The sequence below is a fragment of the Oncorhynchus tshawytscha genome, linkage group LG05 (genome assembly GCF_018296145.1).
Source record: "Oncorhynchus tshawytscha isolate Ot180627B linkage group LG05, Otsh_v2.0, whole genome shotgun sequence".
Classification (NCBI taxonomy): Eukaryota; Metazoa; Chordata; class Actinopteri; order Salmoniformes; family Salmonidae; genus Oncorhynchus; species Oncorhynchus tshawytscha.
Window position 1 is genome coordinate 45,977,291 of NC_056433.1, and position 21,656 is coordinate 45,998,946.

At 44.7% G+C, this 21,656-nt stretch overlaps 1 protein-coding gene across 2 annotated transcripts; it reads left to right on the forward strand.

The window, feature by feature from the left end:
- The first annotated feature begins 109 nt into the window (after positions 1 to 109).
- LOC112250657 (zinc finger FYVE domain-containing protein 9) lies at positions 110 to 11,832 on the forward strand. Of its 2 annotated transcripts, XM_024420998.2 has the most exons (16): positions 112 to 274; positions 1,630 to 2,495; positions 2,622 to 2,721; positions 4,884 to 5,095; positions 5,572 to 5,704; positions 6,019 to 6,141; positions 6,292 to 6,447; positions 6,653 to 6,877; positions 7,102 to 7,184; positions 7,362 to 7,466; positions 7,630 to 7,780; positions 8,243 to 8,323; positions 8,644 to 8,806; positions 10,250 to 10,355; positions 10,486 to 10,665; positions 10,950 to 11,832. In XM_024420998.2, the coding sequence occupies exons 1-16, from the start codon at positions 211 to 213 to the stop codon at positions 11,109 to 11,111; spliced, it is 2,910 nt and encodes a 969-aa protein (XP_024276766.1). In that variant the 5' UTR covers positions 112 to 210; the 3' UTR covers positions 11,112 to 11,832. The 2 variants fall into 2 exon arrangements, with proteins under 2 accessions (XP_024276767.1, XP_024276766.1); XM_024420999.2 differs by lacking the exons at positions 8,644 to 8,806; positions 10,250 to 10,355; positions 10,486 to 10,665; positions 10,950 to 11,832 and adding an exon at positions 8,501 to 8,546 and having other exon boundaries at positions 110 to 274.
- Positions 11,833 to 21,656: the final 9,824 nt, after the last annotated feature.

Genomic DNA, 21,656 nt, shown 5'->3' on the forward strand with positions numbered 1-21,656 from the left:
ATCTCATTAAGTAAACATATATTCTAATACAGTGTACACTGCTTTAGAAAAGGACATTTAAGGACATCCTTGAGTTTACTTAAGACCTGCAGTGAGAGAGAGGGGGGGCGGGGGACGCAGAAGGAGCGAGGGGAATAGTGGGAGGGAAATCGTCCCTCTGCTAGTGAGCAGGACTGCTTTTCTTGTCTTCTTCGCCACTAATGTTGCAATATGTTGAAGTTCTTCAGTGCCCGGGACGATGAGAATGAAAGCCTATTGGGTTCATTGACAGAAGGTACGTTTGTAATTCTATTCCAAAATAAAATCCTACAGATAGAACTACATCATCTGGCGCTATCGTAGGGGAAATTGTAGCTGATCTGTGCAATCATGCGTCTTGCCGCGTGCGACACATTCATAGAAAGGCAGAAGCACACGAGAAAATTCCTTCAGCCTATATGAATTAATGGGAAACTACGACTTGAATTATATGGAAATAACGCGATAAAGGGAATAATGCTGCGATATTAACCTGCAACGATTCATGAATCGGGATGGGGAGCAAATGTCGCATTGCCGTGTTCACTGGTTGAGGGGATTTAAACTGTTGCACGTGTGGTGGATGCGTCACCGTCCCGCGAAGCAAACGCTCAGTCAGCTGTACTGGTTGAGCCCTATTGTAGTTTATATGCGCCGTAATAAAGATGATATATTTACCAGTAATCTGTGATCATCAGCATGAATGGTTGGGGTGCAATAACGGGGGGGATAAAGCTGCAATGCAGTTTTACCCCGACAAGAATTCACCAACGCTAAAGGGTAGGCCTATCTGAAATTGTGCAATAGGCAATAACCAACCAAGGCTCAATCACAGCATAATGCAACCCCAAATCTGAATTATGAATTTTTCTTCCTCATAGTCGTAACATTTTGTCTTATTTCAGTCGATAGAGGAGTAGAATATTTAAAAAAAAAAATTGAATGAAATGTATAAATATCTTTATTTGTGTTATTAACATTATCCCTCAATTCTCGAAAATTCCAAACTAATTGAATGCACCTTTAATAATGTAACTTTTATAATAATAATAATGTACATAATCTAACATCCAGTTTTGCCACTGAATCCTGTATTTTTTTAATGCTGGTGTTTCACTACAGCCCTATTCCCCAGAGAATGAGTCAGCTTTACCTGGCTCTCTGGACCTGTCTCCCTCTGAAATGGCACCCTATTTCCTATATAGAGCATTACTTTTGACCAGACCACTATGGGCCTGTAGTGCACTACATAGGGAATAGGCTGCCAAAAGTAGTGCACTTCATAGGGAAAAGGCTACCATTTGGGACGTATCCTAGCTCTCTCAAGGATGACAGTGCACATATGTTGGCCTCGGTGGACGATTTAACTTATCCAAAGCAATGAGATAAATGGCCTCCCATTTATTGGACCCATTGCCACCTAGGAACACAGACTGTCCCATCTGGGATCATGGGCGTGAGTGAGTGCTTAGGTGCTCTTGTGGACTAAATGTCACGTTCTTCGTATATATGCCTGTTTGTTCTCCTAGTGAAGTAAAATGTCTGTGTCAGGTTCATGTCACATATACCTTTACATAGTTTTGATCTGTTCCCGCGTCTTTGCATGAACAGATGAATCGGATGCTCCGTCTCTGATGGATGCTAAGCACCACTGGCTCCACAGACCCTGTCTGCTGATGCTCAAAGATGGGGATGTCACAAAGCCAGGACAGCTGGGCTGCGGACACATCGGATCAGATTCCCCTGCAAAACCCAAAGTCCATTCAGAGGGGGTCCTGAGCCCAGGGGTGGCTCCTGTTTCCCAACTGGAGACCCCCGCTCAGAGACTGATGAGACAGCTGGAGGAGGGAAACTGCACTGTGACCACTCTTTCAACATGGGGAGAGAGGAATTTTGGGGAGGCTTCTACCCCCCTAATGCTCAGCCCCTCCAAAGCTGCTGGGCCAGAGGTGGAGGTGGAGGTGGAAGAGGAAGTGAAGAACAAGCCCCAGCCATCCTCCTCCAAGGAGGACTCTGTGGTTGAGGAAAAGGAGCTGGAGGAGAGTGGACTTGAGCTGCAAGACCCCCCCAGTGGCTCAGATGCCCTAGGCCCTTACATTGACGACCCGTCTGGTCCCCCTGTGGAGGAGCCCTATGGAGGCGGCCATGATGCCCAGATCCAAGGGCCTAGACTGGGGCTTCAGAGCCAGACCAAAGCCAACGGACTAGCTAATGATGAGACCAACGCCAACGGAGTTCAAGCAGATAGTGAAGAGGGAGCTGTGGGGGACTGCACACCTTCCCCTATGTCTCCATTGGTGGATCCAGACAATGAGCTACAGGCCGGCCCCGCGGGCATTCTGTCCAGGGAGCGAGGCACTATCCTCGGGGAGGTGGCCCCCGTGTGGGTCCCTGACGCCCAGGCGCTGGTCTGTATGATGTGTGAAGTCAGGTTCACCTTCACCAAGAGAAGGCACCACTGTCGTGCCTGTGGCAAGGTGAGGGTCTTGCACCACTATTTTGTGTGTGTGTGTGTGTGTAGGTTGTATTTAAAGTAAGAAGGGATTGGATGTTATCCCTGAGAAATTAGGCTGACCATTTGTGATCGTGTGTCTGTGCTACAGGTATTCTGTTCAGTGTGCTCCGGTCTGAAGTTTCGACTAACACACCTGGATGGGAAGGAGGGGCGTGTCTGTGTCTCCTGTCACTCAACTCTAGTGAAACGTGAGTATCACATGACAACACTGTTATGTTACCATGACACTACAGGGTAAATCCATTTAAATTCACTTTTTGACAGGAACCCTTTTGATTTAAACGAAACCTTCCATACATATTTGCCCATTGTAGAAGTGCTCATAAAGTGATTTGGAGTTGAATGCCAAAACATGAGATTGATATAATTTAAAAGCTTACAAACAGGGTTGTCAAACTATTTCATAATTTCTGTGAATAAAAAAGAAATAATAATATGTGCCTTTTTAACCTTTAATGTAAATGACCTAAAAAAAAAAAACTAAACCCAGATGTTTTTCATATTTGCATATGTTGTTGCTTATACCCTATTTTACATTGTCTGAGGTTTTTGTCTTGTTCCCGCTATCGGTTGAGACACAACATGTTCCTGAATACAGGGTAGATGTCATGTTTTGGCTGATGAATGCACTAAAATGGGAATAAAATACAGATTTCTACTTTCAAATGGTACCTCAAACCCCAGAGAATGTTGACTTGAATGGGAATATCTGTTGTTTGACATTACAGTGCATTTGGAAGTATTCAGACCTCTTGACTTTTTCCACATTTTGTTACATTACAGCCTTATTCTAAAATTGATTAAATTGTGTTTTTTTCCCTTCATCAATCTACAAATATTTCCCCATAATGATGAAGCAAAAATTGTTTTTAGACATTTTAGAAAAAACAGAAATATCACATTTACATTAGTATTCAGACCCTTTATGCGGTACTTGTTGAAACAACTTTGGCAGCGATTACAGCCTTGAGTCTTCTTGGGTGTGATGCTATAAGCTTGGAACACCTGTATTTGGCAGAGTTTCTCCCATTGTTCTCTGCAGATCCTCTAAAGCTCTGTCAGGTTGGATATGGAGTGTCGCTTCAAACCTATTTTCAGCTCTCTCCAGAGGAGTTCGATCGGGTTCAAGTCCGGGTTTTGGCTGGGCCACTCAAGGACATTCAGAGACTTGTCCCGAAGCCACTCCTGCGTTGTCTTGACTGTGTGCTTAGGGTCTCTGTCCTGTTGGAAGGTGAACCTTCACCCCAGTCTGAGGTCCTGAGAGCTCTGGAGCAGGTTTTCATCAAGGATCTCTCTGTACTTCGCTCCATTCATCTTTCCCTCGATCCTGACTATAGTCTCCCAGTCCCTGCCTCTGAAAAACATCCCCACGGCACAATGCTGCCACCACCAGCTTCATCGTAGGGATGGTGCCAGGTTTCCTCCAGACGTGACGCTTGGCATTCAGGCCAATGAGTTCAATCTTTGTTTCATCAGACCAGAGAATCTTGTTTCTCATGGTTTGAGAGTCCTTTAGTTGCCTTTTGGCTAACTCTAAGCAGGCTGTTATGTGCCTTTTATTGAGTACTGGTTTCGGATCTCTATGGACAATTCCTTTGGCCCCATGGCTTGGTTTTTGCTCTGACATGCACTGTCAACTGTGGGACTTTATATAGGCAGGTGTGTTCCTTTCCAAATCATGTCCAATCAATTGAATTTACCACAGGTGGACTCCAATCAAGTTGTAGAAACGTCTCAAGGATGATCAATGGTATACCAATTTTTGTGGTGTACCAGCTAAATTACAGTCTTCTGAAGGGATAGGTCCATTCTATGAGTTATATTTCTATGATTGAAATGACACCCACCCTGTATTCAAGAGCATGTTGTGTCTCAACCGATGGTGGGCACGACACAAAAACCTCAAATGATGTTAAGTAGGTTCTAAGCTACCACATATGCAAATATGAGTTTACACGTTGTTCTATAATTGATGTTAAAGGTTAAAAAATGACAAGAATTCAAAAAAACGTTGTTTGACAACACTGTTTGTGGGCTTTTAAATTGATCAAAGTCAACCGTTAATATTTTCCAGTGATGAAGACATGGATGTCTCATGGTGGGGTATGCAAGACGGATCAACTTTGAGCACCGTTATCTCCTGAATGTTTTGGTATTCATTGTCCAAAAAGTCACTTTCTGACCACTTCTACCATGGGCGAACGTGTATGGAACGTTTTGTTTCAATCAAAAGGGATGCTGTCAAAAAGTGATTGAGGCAATGAATGTCTTATAAAGTTAATTGGTGCAATATGTAGACATTTGTTCCCGTCTATATTATTGACTTTCTCTCATGTATGTTGTTCTTTAGGAACCCCTCCAAGGGGCAGGAGGAAGGTGTGGTTTGCTGATGAGATCCTATCCAATGAGAAATCAGACTCTGCACCTTGTACCCCAATCAGAGGCCCCACCTTTTCACCGCTGTTATTGAGGAGAAGTATAGCTGCTACAATCAGAAGCGCCACTGGCTCACCACAGACCAGCAGGAGGGCCCCAATAGCACAGGAGATGCCCCTGCTCAATGTATGTAAAAAAAAAATACAATTAAAAAAAACTTATCAGACCGGACTGATTTGCTGCAATTTATACAATTCAAATAAAATAAAAGTTCTAAGGATGTAGTAACATGCTTTCTGTTGGTATCTTTGATATCCATAACCCCACAGTATTCCACAAGCTCTCTCTTTTTGACTATCTTTCTGCCTCACTATCTCCCTCCTAGTCCTCCTTCCCCTCCTCCCTCCACCTAGGGGCAGTAGGTAGCCGAGAGGCTAGAGAAGCAGGCCAGCAACCGGAAGGTTGCTGGTTGGAATCCTATGTCTGGTGGGAAAATCTGTCTGGGACTGTCCTCGATGCTTTCACCTGCCGTTAGGCCCTTGAGCAAGGCACTTAACCCCTAAACTGCTCACCCGGCGCCGTGTGTGTGTGTCAGAGCGGACCAATTTCTGCCTTAATCAAGTGTTCTCCTCCTCAATCCTTCTTCTCCCTTCTCCGCATAGCCTCTGCAGGAGGCGTGTGGGCCCTGTGGCTGGGGTACGGCAGCCTTGGTCAGCAGCCACATCAGCAGCTCTGCCAACCTCATCCCACTGGAGGGCCTCCCTCCCATACTCACCTCCACCGGAGTCAAAGGAGGTACGACCAGGCTGCTATCACTGGAGATGCTAACGGCTAGCTTACTGCAAAGCCACGTTTGGGGAAACCCCTGGCTTACTGTACTGGGACTGTCGTACAGTTAGGTAGACAGCGTTAGAGGTGTTACTCTGGTTCGTGATCAGGCGTTATGTCTTCGTGTTGGGCAATTTAATAGGATGTAAACACTAGTGGCCAGCTTACACATCTTATTTAGTCATATTTAGACACAGAGGTTAAACTATGGCTGACTGTTTTTAAAGGCTGTATTTGCATCTACGGGTGTCTTAGCTCACAGTTTCCTCTGTCTCGCCCAGACTACACAGTCGAGGAGAGGCCCTCTGAGATGGTTCTCATCCAGGAGCTGGAGAGCGGCAGGCCCAACTCCCTGGTCTTTGTCCTCAACGCCAACCTACTGGCCATGGTCAAGCTGGTCAACTGTATGTGACCTTTCCTCTCAACCTTCAACCTTTTACATGTATTCCTGCTCACCATTGACTCAAGTCACATGTATATTTTCTAAGAGTGTCAGACCGTGTCACCAGCAGTGACCTCACATTGAAGCACTGCCTCTCATTGGCTCTCCCCAGATGTAAACAGGAAGTGCTGGTGTGTGACGTCCAAGGGCATGCATGCAGTAGGCCAGGTGGAGGTGGTGGTGCTTCTGCAGTGTCTGCCTGAGGAGAAGAGCTTCCCCAAGGACATCTTCAGCCACTTCATACAGCTCTACAGGGACGCCCTCACAGGTGAGACTGGCGCTGACGTGGTCTGGCAACTTAGCTACCTTTGACCAGCACTGGACAAAGCTCTGAAGCAGGTCTTGAAAAGACTTCCAAGTCTGTTTAATGGTTTGCTAGTCCCTCTCTCTATATATCTCTCATTATCTCCCTCCCTCCACCCCCTCCCCCATCACACTCTCTCTCCTTCCATCTCTTTCCCTCCATCCACCAGGCAAGGTGCTAAGCCACCTGGGTCTCTCCCAGTTCTCCAGTAGTTTCCTGAGCAGTGAGGAGCATGCAGGGTTCCTCTGGGTACGCTCCACTCTCCAGTCCCTGCAGGGCCTGCCTATGCCCAACCAGCCCTTCCTGTTTGGCCTACTCGTCCACCGGGCTGAAGTACCCTGGGCCAAGGCCTTCCCCCTGCGCCTCATGCTCAGACTGGGGGCTGAATACAGATGTGAGTCAGGGCTCTGGAAGCGGGAGAGAGATGTAGCCGGGTAGAGAGAGAGAGTGTGTGTGCGCGTGCATGTGCATGAACATGAAGGCAGGATAGCTGTCGGGTTGTGGTATCTGTTACATGTGTTGCTTTGGCGACGCGGCTTTTCTCTTCTTTGTATGCGTTTCACTGCCACATCCACCCAGTGTCATCCCATTAAGGCATTCCTCTCCCTTCCTTTCCAGTTTACCCCTGTCCTCTGTACAGTGTGCGCTTCAGAAAGGCTCTTTTTGGGGAAACTGGCCACACCATCATGAGGCTGCTAGTAGTAAGTAGCTTGCCTCTCATGACAATAACAGCAATCAACACCAAGGTTGTATTCATTGGGGCACACCGTACCAAAACGATTCTTACTGGACAAATTCAGATAGTCCCTGCCTGTTTCAGTCAGTTGTTTCCATTTGGTGCCTAATGAATCACACATTTTTCCCTCATTGCTTCCCAGGACTTCAGGAATTACCGGTACACTCTGCCAGTGGTGCCTGGACTCACTGTAGATCTGGAGGCTCAGAGGACCTGCATTAAAATCCCCACCAATGGCTATGAGGAGGTACAGCTAAACCATGAAACAACACTTGGTTAACTGATAACTCCTTTATAAACAACTCTTTCATCAATAGATCAAGGGTTGACATCAATACATTCTCCCTCTCTTTCTCCCTCTCTTTCTCCCTCTCTTTCTCTCTCTCTCTCGCTCTCACTCTCACTCTCAGCTGATGAGGGCTTTGAATAAGTCCAATGAGCATGTGCTGGCCATGGGGGCATGCTTCAACGTGGCGGCAGACTCCCACCTCATCTGTGTTCAGGGGGACGATGGCCAGTACCAGACTCAGGCCATCAGCATCCACAATCAGCCTCGCAAAGGTGAGAAGCCCCTGGAATCAACAGACGGTGATGGGGACTATGGGAGACTGCAGACTGCCTGTCCTGTAAACAAAGAGAAATACCAGTAGGGGGGGAATGCTATACAAAGGGCAAGCAGCACATCACTTACCATCAGGAAGAGGGAGAGGGAGGGAGAGAGATTACAGTACAGAGAGGTAATATTTACTGCCACGTAATCTGGCTTTTGGCAGCCTAGGGGGAAATCGTATGCGTGATTTGTCATGTTTTTATATGCTCACTTGCAATAACCGTGCCTTTGCTGTCACTTTTTTCACCACTGGAGGGCAGTGTCGCATCACGTGAGAGGGTGAACCATCCTGAGAAAGTTACTTGCTGTAGAAAGCTTACCTCTGTCATTAGTTTTGGTTAGTCCAACTGTAATATTTAGATGTTTCTATCTACAAGTCAGGTGGTCATATATGGGGCTGTGTTTTGTTTCAGTCACCGGTTCCTGCTTTTTTGTGTTCAGTGGAGCTCTGAAAGCAGCATCGGGATATCTTGCCAAATCCAGCATCGTGGAAGGTAGGATCACACTTGTGTATCTTCGCTTAAAACTGGAAAGTTGCCTTACTAGTCGTATTTAACTAAAACACAGAAAGTCATATTATGATTGCTTTACTACTAACTTATCCTAAATAAGATTTCCTTATTTAGTCTGTCAATGTTTGTCTGTATGTGTGTGTCCATGTGCACTCAAAGTTGTGTGTGTGGCTGTATGTATGTGCATGTGAGTGTGTGTGTGTCCTTGTTGGTGTCTCTCTCTCTCTCTCTGTGTGTGTGTGTGTGTGTGTGTGTGCGTGTGCGTGTGTGTTTTTTTTTGCTTTTGCTGTCCCCCTCTCCAGATGGGCTGATGGTGCAGATCACCGTGGAGACCATGGTGGAGCTTCGCCGGTCGCTACGGGAGATGAAAGACTACACCATCACCTGTGGGTCGATTGACCAGTCAGACAGCCAGGAGCATGTCCAGGTCCAATGGCTGGATAAGGAATGCACTTTGAATAAGGGGTGAGTGTTAGGTCATTAAACTTCTGATCAGTGTCCCATGATTTGTTTTTGTTTTCTGCCTATCGTTAACCTACATTTATTCTACAGCGTTGTTGGGTGCTTGTTTCTGATTGGCTAGAAGGGCATTCTAGAATAGACATTAAAATCAGATGACGGGCCGGTGGGAAAAGATATCGGGAAGTTGGAATAGATATCAGAACTCCGTGCGATCATGACTCAATAAGCACCTACACATGCAGACCGTACTTGCTACAAAGTTACAGAACACTAAACCAGCCACCACACAAACTGAACATGGATACATTGTAAATGCAGGTCCAACGAGAACCTGATGGTCACTCTGACAGAGCTCCAGAGTTCCTCTGTGGAGATGGGAGAACCTTTCAGAAGGACAACCATCTCTGCAGCACTCCACCAATCAGCCCTTTATGGTAGAGTGGCCAGACGGAAACCACTCCTCAATAAAAATCACATGACAGCCCACTTGGAGTTTGCCAAAAGGCACCTGAAGGACTCTCAGACCATGAAAAATAAAATTCTCTGGTCTGATGGAACCAAGATTGAACTCCTTGATGAAAACCTGCTCAGGACCTCAGTCTGGTGCGAAGGTTCACCTTCAAACAGGACAACGACCCTAAGCACATAGCTAAGACCACACAGGAGTGTCTTCGGGACAAGTCTCTGAATGTCCTTGACTGGTCTAGCCAGAGCCCGGACTTGAACCCGATCGAACATCTCTGGAGAGACCTGAAAATAGCTGTGCAACGACACTCACCATCCAACTTGACAGAGCTTGAGAGGATCTGCAGAGAAGAATGGGAGAAACTCCCCAAATACAAGTGTGCCAAGCGTCATACCCAAGAAGACTCGACGCTGTAATCTCTGCCAAAGGTGCTTTAACAAAGTACTAAGTAAAGAGTCTGAATACTTATATAAATGTAATATTTCAGTTTTTTATTTTTAATACATTTGCAAAAAGTTTGAAAAACCTGTTTTTGTTTTTTCATTATGAGGTATTATGTGTAGATTGATTACTGGGGGAAAAAAACTATTAAATCCATTATAGAATAAGGCTGTAATGTAACAAAATGTGGAAAAAGTCAAGGGGTCTGAATATTTTCTGAATGCACTGTATTGGCACGGTTTTCCTGCCCTCGACGTGCCAATATATCCTCCAAACACCGGCTTTCGGTGATCACATGATCACTTATGTCTCAACGAGTGTCCCAACGCTGCGTCGTCAATTATTTCCAAGGTAACGTAAAGAACGTTGGCGTTTTATATCTTACTTAAACCTCTCTCACTAACCCCACCCCCTTGTCGCTTCATCCACCTTTCAAGTCTTCCCCAGACTATCGGACCCTCTTGTCCATCGCCGTAGAATACCCTTTATCGTCGCTTGCCTTCTTTGTATGGCTGTGTGCATGCGTGTGTATCTTGCAGTGTTATCAGCCCCATTGATGGGAAGTCCATGGAGTCCGTCAATAGTGTGAAGATGTTCCAAAAGTCCGAATACAAGTCCAATGGAAAGGTCATCCGCTGGACAGAGGTACGCACGTCCCAACTTTTCACCGCTACTCTTGGCTCTCGCGGTACTCTTACTCAAAGTAATTTGTCTCTGTACTGTATTCCCCTAAGTGCAGGCCTATGTCTTTGTGAGTCTCTTTTGTGTCTCCCAGGTGTTCTTTGTACAGAGAGGGGATCGTCCTAAGAGCCAGGGTGACCACCATACAGAACACAGCCGGCTGACAGAGCGACTGGCCCGGGCATTCTGCCTGGCACTGTGCCCACACCTCAAGCTGCTGAAGGAAGATGGCATGGCCAAGCTGGGGCTGCGTGTCACACTGGACTCCCAACAGGTGAGGGTGCCCATTGAATGAACATACTGGACTTGGACCATTTAGATGTTAAGAAATACAACTTTCTGGAAGCGGAATCTTTCAAATTGCGCGTCATCTTACTTTAGTAGTTGTAGTAACTCTTGAATTCCTAAGATGTGAGTTGGGGACCACCTTTTTTTAACAGGAAGTTATTAGTCATGTAAACAGTGATGGGATATAATGGGATATGATGGGATGTTGCCAAAGCTGGCAGTGAAAGCTATCGATGTGTGGCGGGTTAACATTGCTGTTTCATGTTCCAGGTGGGGTTTGTGGCAGGCAGCAATGGCCTGCCACTCCCAGCCCCGTACCTCAGCACCCTGGACACCGTGCTGACGCCCATCATCCACAGCAGGGGGCGCAAGAGGAGCGAGGGACCCGTAGTCATAGAGCTCATCTTCTACATCCTGGAAAACATCTCTTAGGGGAGGGGGTCAAAGTGCACACGCTCATCTCCACATCGCGCCGTCCACTCACCATCCTCTCTCCTGGCTCTCCATTTGTGCTGCTGTGAGTTCGAAAGAGCTTCAAAACAGCGTTGGTTGAAGGAGTACGCTCATTTAATGGACATAAAAGCTCACCTCCAGGCTCTATATGTCTCAGCCAGCCTGTGGCAAGAGGTGGCTGGGTGGTAAGTGGTCTGACTCACCAAAGCTGTTCCATAGGTCACCCTGCCTTGGCCTCTAACTCAGCAGCAGAAAGAAATGCCACCCTCATGTTGTTTTTCCCACTGTCAGGCTTTGTACCAGTCTCACCAGTGTTACTGTGGAATAACACCAAAACACACACATGAAACCCGAAAGTGGCCATGAGATCAGGGTATAGTAATCTGCTTCATTTCGTGGCTTGAGACCAGTACGTCTGTATATTTTCAATAGAAATGCCCATATTTTGAGAATGCCTTTAAACTGGGGACTGGATTCAGCCCCTGACCTTAAAAAGCTATGGGAAAAAGAGAATGACTTCAAAAGAAATATATCAGTAGATCTGTAGCTAGCCGTTTGATGCATACTGAATGAATGAATGTTTAAGAATGTTTTCATATTTGAATGTATTTGAATTCCTCTTGATTGCCCCTGAAATGCATTACTGTCAACCTAGGATGAATTAAACATGATATTAACACAAGGAAATCATACAAGGTTTTGATTTTTTGAACCAAATCAGATCTTTATTGGTTATGTACACCTATTCTTCCGATGTTGTCTCAGGTGCAGAGAAATGCTTATGTCTCTCTTATGCTTCGACAGTGCTGTAATCCCGAACAATACAAAACAATATCAGAACAGGCAATGTCAGTCCGAAATATATATGTATATGATGGTGTGTATAGACAGTATATGAATATAATTAGTGTGTACAGCAGAAGTTAAATAAGATGAGCATTGACTAGAATACAGTATAAATATGAAATGGGTTAAAACAGTATGTCAACATAATTAAAGTGACCAGTGTTCAATGACCATGTACATCGGGCATCAGTCTCTACGGTGCCGGGTAGAGCAACGGGTGGTAGCCGGCTAGTAACAGTGACTAAGTTCACTGCAGGGTACTGGGCAGAGGCCGGCTAGTGGGGACTATTTAACAGTCTGATGGTCTGGAGATAGAAGCTGTTTTTCAGTCTCTCGGTCCCAGCTTTGATGCACTTGTACTGCCCTCGCCTTCTAGATAGTAGCGGGAAGAAGAGGCCGTGGCTCGGGTGGCGGAGGTCGTTGATGATCTTCTTGGCCTTCCTGTGACACCGGGTGCTGTAGACGTCCTGGTGGGCACGCTGTGTGCTCCCGGGTTATGTGTTGGGCTGACCAAACCACTCTCCGGGAGCCCTGCGGTTGCGGACTGTTCAATTGCTGTACCAGGCGGTGATACAGCCCGACATGATCGTCTCAATGGTGCATCTGTAGAAGTTTGTGAGGATCTTAGGGGCCAAGACAAATTTCTTCATCTGCCCAAAGATGTCTTTGTGAATGGACCCATTTCGGGTTGTCAGTGAGGTGCACGCCGAGGAACCCTCTCGATTTGGATTGCGTTGTGCTCTCTCTGCTGCCTCCTGAGTTCCACAATCAGCTCCTTAGTTTTGTCGAGGGAAAGGTTATTTTCCTAGCACCACTCAGCCAGGGCCCTCACCTCCTGCCTGTAGACTGTCCCGTCGTTTTTGGTAATCAGGCCTACCATTGTTGTATCGTCCGCAAACTTGATGATTGAGTTGGAGACGCCCGTGGCCATGCTGTCATGGGTGAACAGGGAGTACAGGAGGGGGCTGAGCACGCACCCTTGTGTTGAAGGTCAATGTAGAGGAGGAGTTGCTGCAAAAACAAGTTTTCCGGGTTTTTTTGCAAATTAAAAAAATAACTGATATCACATTCAGACCCTTTACTCTGTAATTTGTTGAAGCACCTTAGGCAGCGATTACAGCATTGAGTCTTCTTGGGTATGACGCTATAAGCTTGGCACACCTGTATTTGGGGAGTTTCTTCCATTCCTCTCTGTAGATCCTCTGAACTCTGTCAGGTTGAATGGGGAGCATTGCTGCACAGCTATTTTCAGGTCTCTAGAGATGTTTGAACAGGTTCAAGTCCGGGTCCTGGCTGGGCCATTCAAGGACATTCAGAGACTTGTCCTGAGCCACTTCTGTGTTGTCTTAACTGTGTGCTTACGGTTGTTCACCTGTTGGAAGGTGAACCTTCGCCCCAGTCTGAGGTCCTGAGCGCTCTGGAGCAGGTTTTCATCAAGGATCTCTCTGTACTTTTCTCCATTAATCTTTCCCTCGACCCTGACTAGTCTCTCAATCCCTGTCTCTGAAAAACATCCCCACAGCCTGATGCTGCCACCACCATGCTTCACCATAGGGATGGTGCCAGGTTTCCTCCAGACTTGATGATTGGCATTCAGGCCAAAGAGTTCCGTCTTTGTTTCATCAGACCAGAGAATCTTGTTTCTCATGCTATGAGAGTCCTTCAGGTGCCTTTTGACAAACTCCAAGAGGGCTGTCATGTGCCTTTAACTGAGAAGTGGCTTCCGTCAGCCAGCTCTAGGAAGAGTCTTGGTGGTTCCAAACTTCTTCTATTTGAGAATGATGGAGGCAGAATTTCTTTGGTACCCTTCCTCAGCTCAGTGCCTCAACACAATCCTGTCTCTGAGCTCTACGGACAATTCCTTCGACATCATGGCTTGGTTTTTGCTCTGACAGGCACTGTCTACCTTATATAGAGAGATGAGAGAACCTCACCAAATACAGGTGTGCCAGTTTGTAGCATCATACCCAAGAAGACTTAAGGCTGTAATTGCTGCAAAAGGTACTTCAACAAAGTACTGAGTAAAGATCTTGAATACTTATGTAAATGTGATATTTTTTATTTGCAATCGTTTCTAAAACAAAAACGTTTTTACTTTGTCGTTATGGGGTATTGTGTGTAGATTGATGAGGAAACAATTTAATTAATTTTAGAATAAGGCTTTAACGTAACAAAATGTGGGGAAAATGAAGGCGTCTGAATACTTTCCGAATGCACTGTATATAAAAGTCTGCTTATCATGATATACCACAAACAAAAGTTTTAAAAAATGCTTTTGACCAAGAAGACCGGTTCAATGGCACGAAACGTCGCGGCTTTCTATCAGCACCATGGACAGCGCCCTACACACTAAAGCAAGATTCTGACAAAAAAACAACCAGCAACATTGTTTCAATCTTACCATTTCAAAAAGGTTGCAGCTTCCTTGATGCTCTGTGGAACTTCCTGAATAACCGATCATTCCATTCTCCCCAAAATCTTCTTGTAAGATCCCCCTCAAATGGCCGTTGGATTAGATGAGCTTTCCTTAGGTGTAGCATGCTTCCTCTGTGCTGACTGAACATGTTTGTCAAAGTGGAAAATGAGTTCTCGCATGTAGCTGTGGCCGCCCCAAGAGTCAGTCCATGTTTCCTTGCAGTTAGCATGGTCGGCATAGCGGAGAGAGCCCTAGAGAATCGTTGCAAGCGAGATATCAAGTGTGGTCAATTTGTCCTCATTGGAGCAAGAGTGACACTTAACTCATATTCCACCAAATATGTTTTCCTTAGATCTAACAGAGGTTGCACCACTGCCTCCTGTCTCTTGACTCAATCACATCCAATGTCCCCCTCAGTCATTACTGGTTTGAAATAAGGAACTCAATAAAGTCCACAATCGCCAACAAACACACGCGATTTCTTGCCAGCTGTCCATCAATAAGAAGTGTTGACAGTGACACTGATGTTCCCCAATAACACATCGAACTAGTTTTTCTTTCCACAGTGCAGTGCATTACAAATGCTCTTTGCTTGATGTGTGCCTAGCAAATCCTTTGGTACGATCAATAGCATTCTTCCAGTTAGAATACCCAGCTTAGGTGGAGGCCTTGTCTGCGTTAGCATTGGACCCAACACAGATCTTTGGACATGGGAAACAAAATGCAGCAGCTGCAGTAGCCGTGTATTCCAGCCACTCTCTTCCTATGAAACAGTTGCCATTAAATTCATGTTTTTTTTTACAGAAAACCTGTTGGCTAGGATATGATTTCTAGGCTAACCTAGGCTGGCTCCTCTGTTCCAAGATCATCAGGAACAGTCAGAGGTGGAGGCGGCTGTGGAGCCTTTATGGCGGCGCTTGTGGAAGGGTGGGTAGGTGGGTAGGCTCTGTACACGGTGCTAGCTGGAGCTCAGGAGCATCATTGCTGCTGGTCTTGGCAGCGGCCATACACGGATCATACAGCCAGCTAACATTAGCTAGCTAGCTAACAGTACACTTTAACTTGCAATGAAAACAACTTCTTCGCAAAGTTAGAAATGTATAATATCTGAAAATGTAGCTAGCTAGATTCTCTTACCCATATACATGGATGAACACTTCTCCCTCTCTTTCACTGATGCCATGGTTGCCCTTAGTTTGATGATCTAATCCAGACAGGTGTTTTAAACAACAGCCTATACAACAGCCTTCGGTGTTCTCTTTTCGGCTCCCTCCGCATTTGCAATCAAACGTCTGAATTTTCACCTTCTCCTTCGCTATCATACTCTGCTTCCACCGGGCATTCCACTGATTTCAAAACTCAGTCCTCCAGAATGGGGAGAGCCTTAGCAACACTTGTGCAGTTCTTTTTTGACATATTTAAAAAAAGCTACATTAGAAAGCATACTAAGCAGCTCATGTTATAGACAGAAGCCTGCTACATGGCAGATCGATCTGAACTCATCTTTCAGCATTTCCAGCCCATCCATTATAAGCCAATCATGGCTAGGGGAAGGTTCCTTACTTCTTCCTAAACCAACTGGGTTCATAATTTAACAATTGTATTCGTATTTACAGATGGCATACAAGTTTTTAATTTTTTACATTTTAAATTTGACCCCTTTTTCGTGGTATCCAATTGTTTTTTTAGTAGCTACTATCTTGTCTCATCGCTACAACTCCCGTACGGGCTCGGGAGAGACGAAGGTTGAAAGTCATGCGTCCTCCGATACACAACCTAAACAAGCCGCACTGCTTCTTAACACAGCGCCATCCAACCCGGAAGCCAGCCGCACCAATGTGTCGGAGGAAACACTGTGCACCTGGGAACCTTGGTTAGCGCGCACTGCGCCCGGCCCGCCACAGGAGTTGCTGGTGCGCGATGAGACAAGGATTTCCCTACTGGCCAAACCCTCCCTGACCCGGACGACGCTAGGCCAATTGTGCGTCACCCCACGGACCTCCCAGTCGTGACAGAGCCTGGGCGCGAACCAAGAGTCTCTGGTGGCACAGCTGGCGCTGCGGTACAGCGCCCTTAACCACTGCGCCACCTGGGAGACAAGTTTGTTTTTAAGGCACATTAAAGTTTATATGTTCCAGAAAGCATTTTTGATCAAATAAAAAATGCACATTCAAATGTCTGTCCTGCGCGACATATGCCTGACAAGAGTCACATATTGCACCTTTAACTAACCTTATGTCTTATGAAACCATACCAAATGTAACATAGCATACTAATTTGAGTATCCCGGATTTACATTTACTATGTTAAGTCTAGTCAATCGGACCAGGCTGCCTACATACACTGCAGCAGTGCGCCCTGTCCATTGTGCTGACACTGCAGCAGAGGTACAGATTTTTTGGGTGCCAACCTGTCATTCAATCTTTTAACTTTTTGGCTATTTTTATATAGGGACATAAAACTAAAACTCAAACTGAGGTGGCTAAGGTTTGAACTGAGGTGGCTATGCCTTCTTTAGCCCCCTCGTGGTAACTGGCTCGCGCCAAATGCAATTGGTTTAGACTTTACTGTGAAATGCTTGCTTATGAGCCCTTCCTAACAATGCAGAGATTAAAAAGAATAATACAAATAAAAAATAGTAACACAAGAGGAATAAAATAAAATACACAAGAATGGAGCTATATACAGGAAGTACCAGTACCAGATCAATGTGCAGAGGTACGAGGTATTTCAGGTAAATACTCTATGTACATGAAGGCAGGGTAAAGTGACTAGGCATCAGGATAGATAATAACAAGTGTAAAATAAAGAACAGAGTAGCAGCAGCAAATTAGTGTAAAAGTGTGTGTAATGTGTATGTGTGTGTTTGTGTTGTGTCGGTATGCGTGTGTGTGTGTGCGTTTGTAGTGTATGTTAATGTGTGTAGGTGTGTCAATGTAGTGAGTTTGTATACAGTGTGTATACTATATATAGTCTAGTGAATGTGCATAGGGTCAGTGTAAGATAGAGTTAGTGCAGATTGTTCAGTACCAATAATTTACTATTTAGCAGTCTTGTGGCTTGGGAGTAGAAGCTGACTCGGAGCCTGTTGGTCTGAGAGCCGATGCTCCGGTATCGTTTGCCAGACTATAGCAGATTGAACAGTCCATGTCTTGGGTGGCTGGAGTCTTTGGCAATTCTTTTGGCCTTCCTCTGACACTGCCTGATATAGAGGTCCTGGATGGCAGAGAACTCGGCTCCAGTGATGTACTGGGCTGTCCGCACTACCCTCTGTAGTGAGGTCAAAGGCGGTGCATTTGCCATACCGAGCGGTGAGGCAGCCAGTCAAGATGCTCTTGATGGTGCAGCTGTATAACTTTTTGAGGATCCCATGCCAAATCTTGTCAGCCTCCCGAGGGGGACTGTGCAGGTGTGTGTGAACCATGTTAAGTCCATTGTGAGGTGGACGCCAAGGAACTTAAAGCTCTCGACACACTCTACAACAGCCCCGTTGATGTGGATGGGGGCGTTTTCTCCCCTCTTTCTCCTATAGTTTCAAGATCAGCTCCTCGTCTCACTGACGTTGAGATAAAGGTTGTTGTCTTGGCACCAGATTACAGATACTTTTCAAAAACAAGATGAATACTTTTTGGATTACTTTAAATTCCCCCTAAGGTTGATGTCCGCGTCCCTGTGTAAATCTAGTTAGCATATTAAAAAAATCCCCATAACAAACAGTTTAAGCTAGAGCTATTTTTTTGCGTTGGCGGTAGCTTCCGAGCAGTTTGGCCTACAAACTATTATGACCCCTCTATGGAAAGATGAGACTCTCACGAACACGATGGTGTTCAATCTCTACGACCCTCACAAGCATCTTGGGACTTGTTTGGGACTTGTCTGAAGTCGGTACAGACAATCTGCCAACTTCTGTCAGTAGCATCCGGACAGTTTGGGCTACACACTAATGTGACCACTATGTGGAAAGGTGAGACTCCCACAAATACGTACATGTCGATTGTTTTGCTCTAGGATGCCCACAGACCTCACAAGACTCGTATGAAGGTCCCCTGTTACCAGTTGAAAAAATGAATTTAAGTATACTTTATGTATGTAGAGACTGTTCAGTTCCAAAAATAACAGGTTAAATACATGCAAACAAACTGTTTCCTGATATTTCTTATATATCTCAGATATAGGCCAGATACTTCAGAACAAACTTCCTTTAGAATTTCTTTTTTTGGGGGGGATATCTGTTGTTTGTATGGGCTAATAGCAATAAGGCCAAAAATATTGTAATATTTTTGTTGATACTACAAAGGGTCTTAATATTCTAAATCAAATAGAAAAGGAGCATTGGTATGACATTCTTAAAACAATTCCATATAGATTAGTATAACCCCCCCCCCCCTTCCCTTTTAGACTCTTTGTGGAAAAATACATTATGACACCCTTCTGTTTTCTCAATGATATTAAATTCAGATTGGTAAAAACTTGCAAGTTTAAGTTTGTTCCACCTGGAGCGAGTCTGACCAGAATGTCGTATACCACTATTATGAAACAACAAATGCACATTTCTGTTTTCTCAACGACATTAAATTCAGATTGGAAAAAACTGGCAAGTTTAAGTTCCACCTGAGCGAGTCAGAGACCACTATTATGACACACCAAATGCATTCAATGGATTATTTTTGATCTTCTTCTAACGGGGGAAAGTAATCCAAAAGAAAAGGAAAGTAATCCGATTAAGTTACCGAGTTTAGGTAATCCAAAAGTTATGTTACTGATTAACATTTCGGACAGGTAACTAGCAACTGTAACGGATTACATATAGAAAGTAATCTACCAAACCCTGTGTACAGTGCACTTGTTACCAGCTCCAAGTCAAACTCATACATATTGTGTTTGACCTAACCCAACCCTGAACCAGGCCCCCTCCCCCACACGGAGAAAGCTGTGGGCTGGGTGCTGACACTGAGCGGTAGGCAAGGCGCTCTGCTCCCCGGGTCTTCCGATGCATCTCATCAAACAAAGCAGAATGGGCCTCTTGTTTACATCCTACATGCTTGACGTAGTTTAGATGGCTGAGATAACACTACAAGGCAGGCATGCTACTGGAAATGCATTCATACCCATTTGAAACAAAACACTGTTCTATTCACTTTGAGCCTAGGCACAAAGAAATTCAGCTAACCGTTTAGACAATAAGCGTTATGTAAAACCATGTGTGCCTACAGGACCAGAACATTAGCTAGTTTCATGAGAAAGTATGTCAAGGTTCAATCTCATAAGTATGGGACTATAATGCAAAGATGTCAATTAGCGTTTCTCAAATAGTTTAACTTATGAATTGAATCACTTAGCAGCCTCCAGCTACCAAGTAATTAACAGGACACCTTTATAAGACCTGCCACTGTACAGGTGAAATTATGTGTGAAATGCTTGATAATGTATGTGATATCAACATAGAAGTATATTTTCTGGGTGATTTAAATATTGGGGGTGGCAGGGTAGCCTAGTGGTTAGAGTGGTGGACGAGTTCAAATCCCTGAGCTGACAAGGTACAAATCTGTTGTTCTGCCCCTGAACTGTTCCTAGGCCGTCATTGAAAATAAGAATTTGTTCTTAAACCTTTTGTAACTAGGGGGCTGCATTTTCATTTTTGGATAAAAAACGTTCCCGTTTTAAACGGGATATTTTGTCACAACAAGATGCTCGACTATGCATATAATTGACAGCTTTGGATAGAAAACACTCTGACGTTCCCAACCCTGCAAAGGTATTGTCTGTGAGTGCAACAGAACTGATGTTACAGGCGGAACCCAGATAAAAATCTAACCAGGAAGTGCCCCATATTTTGAAAGCCCTGCATGCCAATGACTCCTTATATGGCTGTGAATGGGCTACGAATGAGCTTACGCTTTCTACGTATTCCCCAAGGTGTCTACAGCATTGTGACGTCTTTTTACGCATTTATGTTGAAGAATAGCCGTAAGGGACCACATTGAGCAAGTGGTCACATGATGGCTCCCGCAGAAAATCTTGCTTAAAGTACACAAGTAGCCATTTTTCCAATCGCTTTGTTATGAGAAACCAATTGTCCCGGTGGATATTTTATCGAATAGATATGTGAAAAACACCTTGAGGATTGATTCTAAAGAACGTTTGCCATGTTTCTGTCAATATTATGGAGCTAATTTGGAAAAAAGTTTGGCATTGTAGTGACTGCATTTTCCGTGAAGAACAAATGGAGCTATTTCGCCTACAAAAATGATCTTTTTGGAAAAAAGGAACATTTGCTATCTAACTGGGAGTCTCCTGAGTGAAAACATCCGAAGTTCTTCAAAGGTAAATGATTTAATTTGATTGCTTTTCTTATTTTCGTGAAAATATTGCCTGCTGGTAGCAGAGCCTAGCATAGCATTATGCCAAGATAAACTTACACAAATGCTTGTCTAGCGTTGGCTGTAAAGCATATTTTGAAAATCTGAGATGACAGTGTGATTAACAAAAGGCTAAGCTGTGTCTCAATATATTTCATTTGTGATTTTCATGAATAGGAACATTTTCTAGGGATATTTATGGCCGCTGCGTTATGCTAATTAGTTTGAGGCTATGATTACGCTCCCGCATGCGGGGTGGGTAGTATCAAGAAGTTGTTCTTAACTGACTTGCCTAGTTAAATAAAGGTAAAATAAAAATATTGACAGGCTGTCATCAAGCTGCCCACTCAAGAACTGAGTCAAACTGTAACCAGTGCCTGCAACCTGGTTCAGGTTGTCAACCTACCAGGGTATTTACAAACAGCACAGGAATGAAATCATCACCATGTATTGATCACATCTTTACTAATGCTGCAGAAATTTGCTCAAACTAAAATTGTATAACTGCCTTAATTTTGCCGGGTCCCAGGAAGAATGGGGATCCATGATATAAATAGAAAATACTTAAGAAAACAAATGAGTTGTTCAAATATATTCCTGGGCAAAAGTTGCACTACTAAACTTCTTCTGAGGATAGAAGGGAAGAGAGACCCAGTACAGAGACGAGGCCATTGGTTAACTCCTTATTCGAAGTATACTTGGTCATTGTCGGTCACCGATCGTCAGGGAAGGCTTTTACAGCTTTCATAGCCATAATGCGTTTTTAATGCAGACTGAAATGTGTCAACTAAACTTGTGTGGTAAAAAAAGGTTTTTGGAACGCTGTCAACCTTTGGGTCTTTTTTAAAAAGCTACAGGATTCAACGAAGGTTCAAATTGTCATGCACATTTCCACAGGTAATA

What these genes read in the sequence shown, in the direction of transcription:
- LOC112250657 (XM_024420998.2), top strand. Translation starts at nt 211, where the DNA reads ATGTTGAAGTTCTTCAGTGCCCGGGACGATGAGAATGAAAGCCTATTG. An exon ending in CCACCAATGGCTATGAGGAG is followed by an intron (nt 7,467 to 7,629) that starts GTACAGCTAAAC and finishes TCTCACTCTCAG; the next exon opens with CTGATGAGGGCTTTGAATAA. An exon ending in CAAATCCAGCATCGTGGAAG is followed by an intron (nt 8,324 to 8,643) that starts GTAGGATCACAC and finishes CCCCCTCTCCAG; the next exon opens with ATGGGCTGATGGTGCAGATC.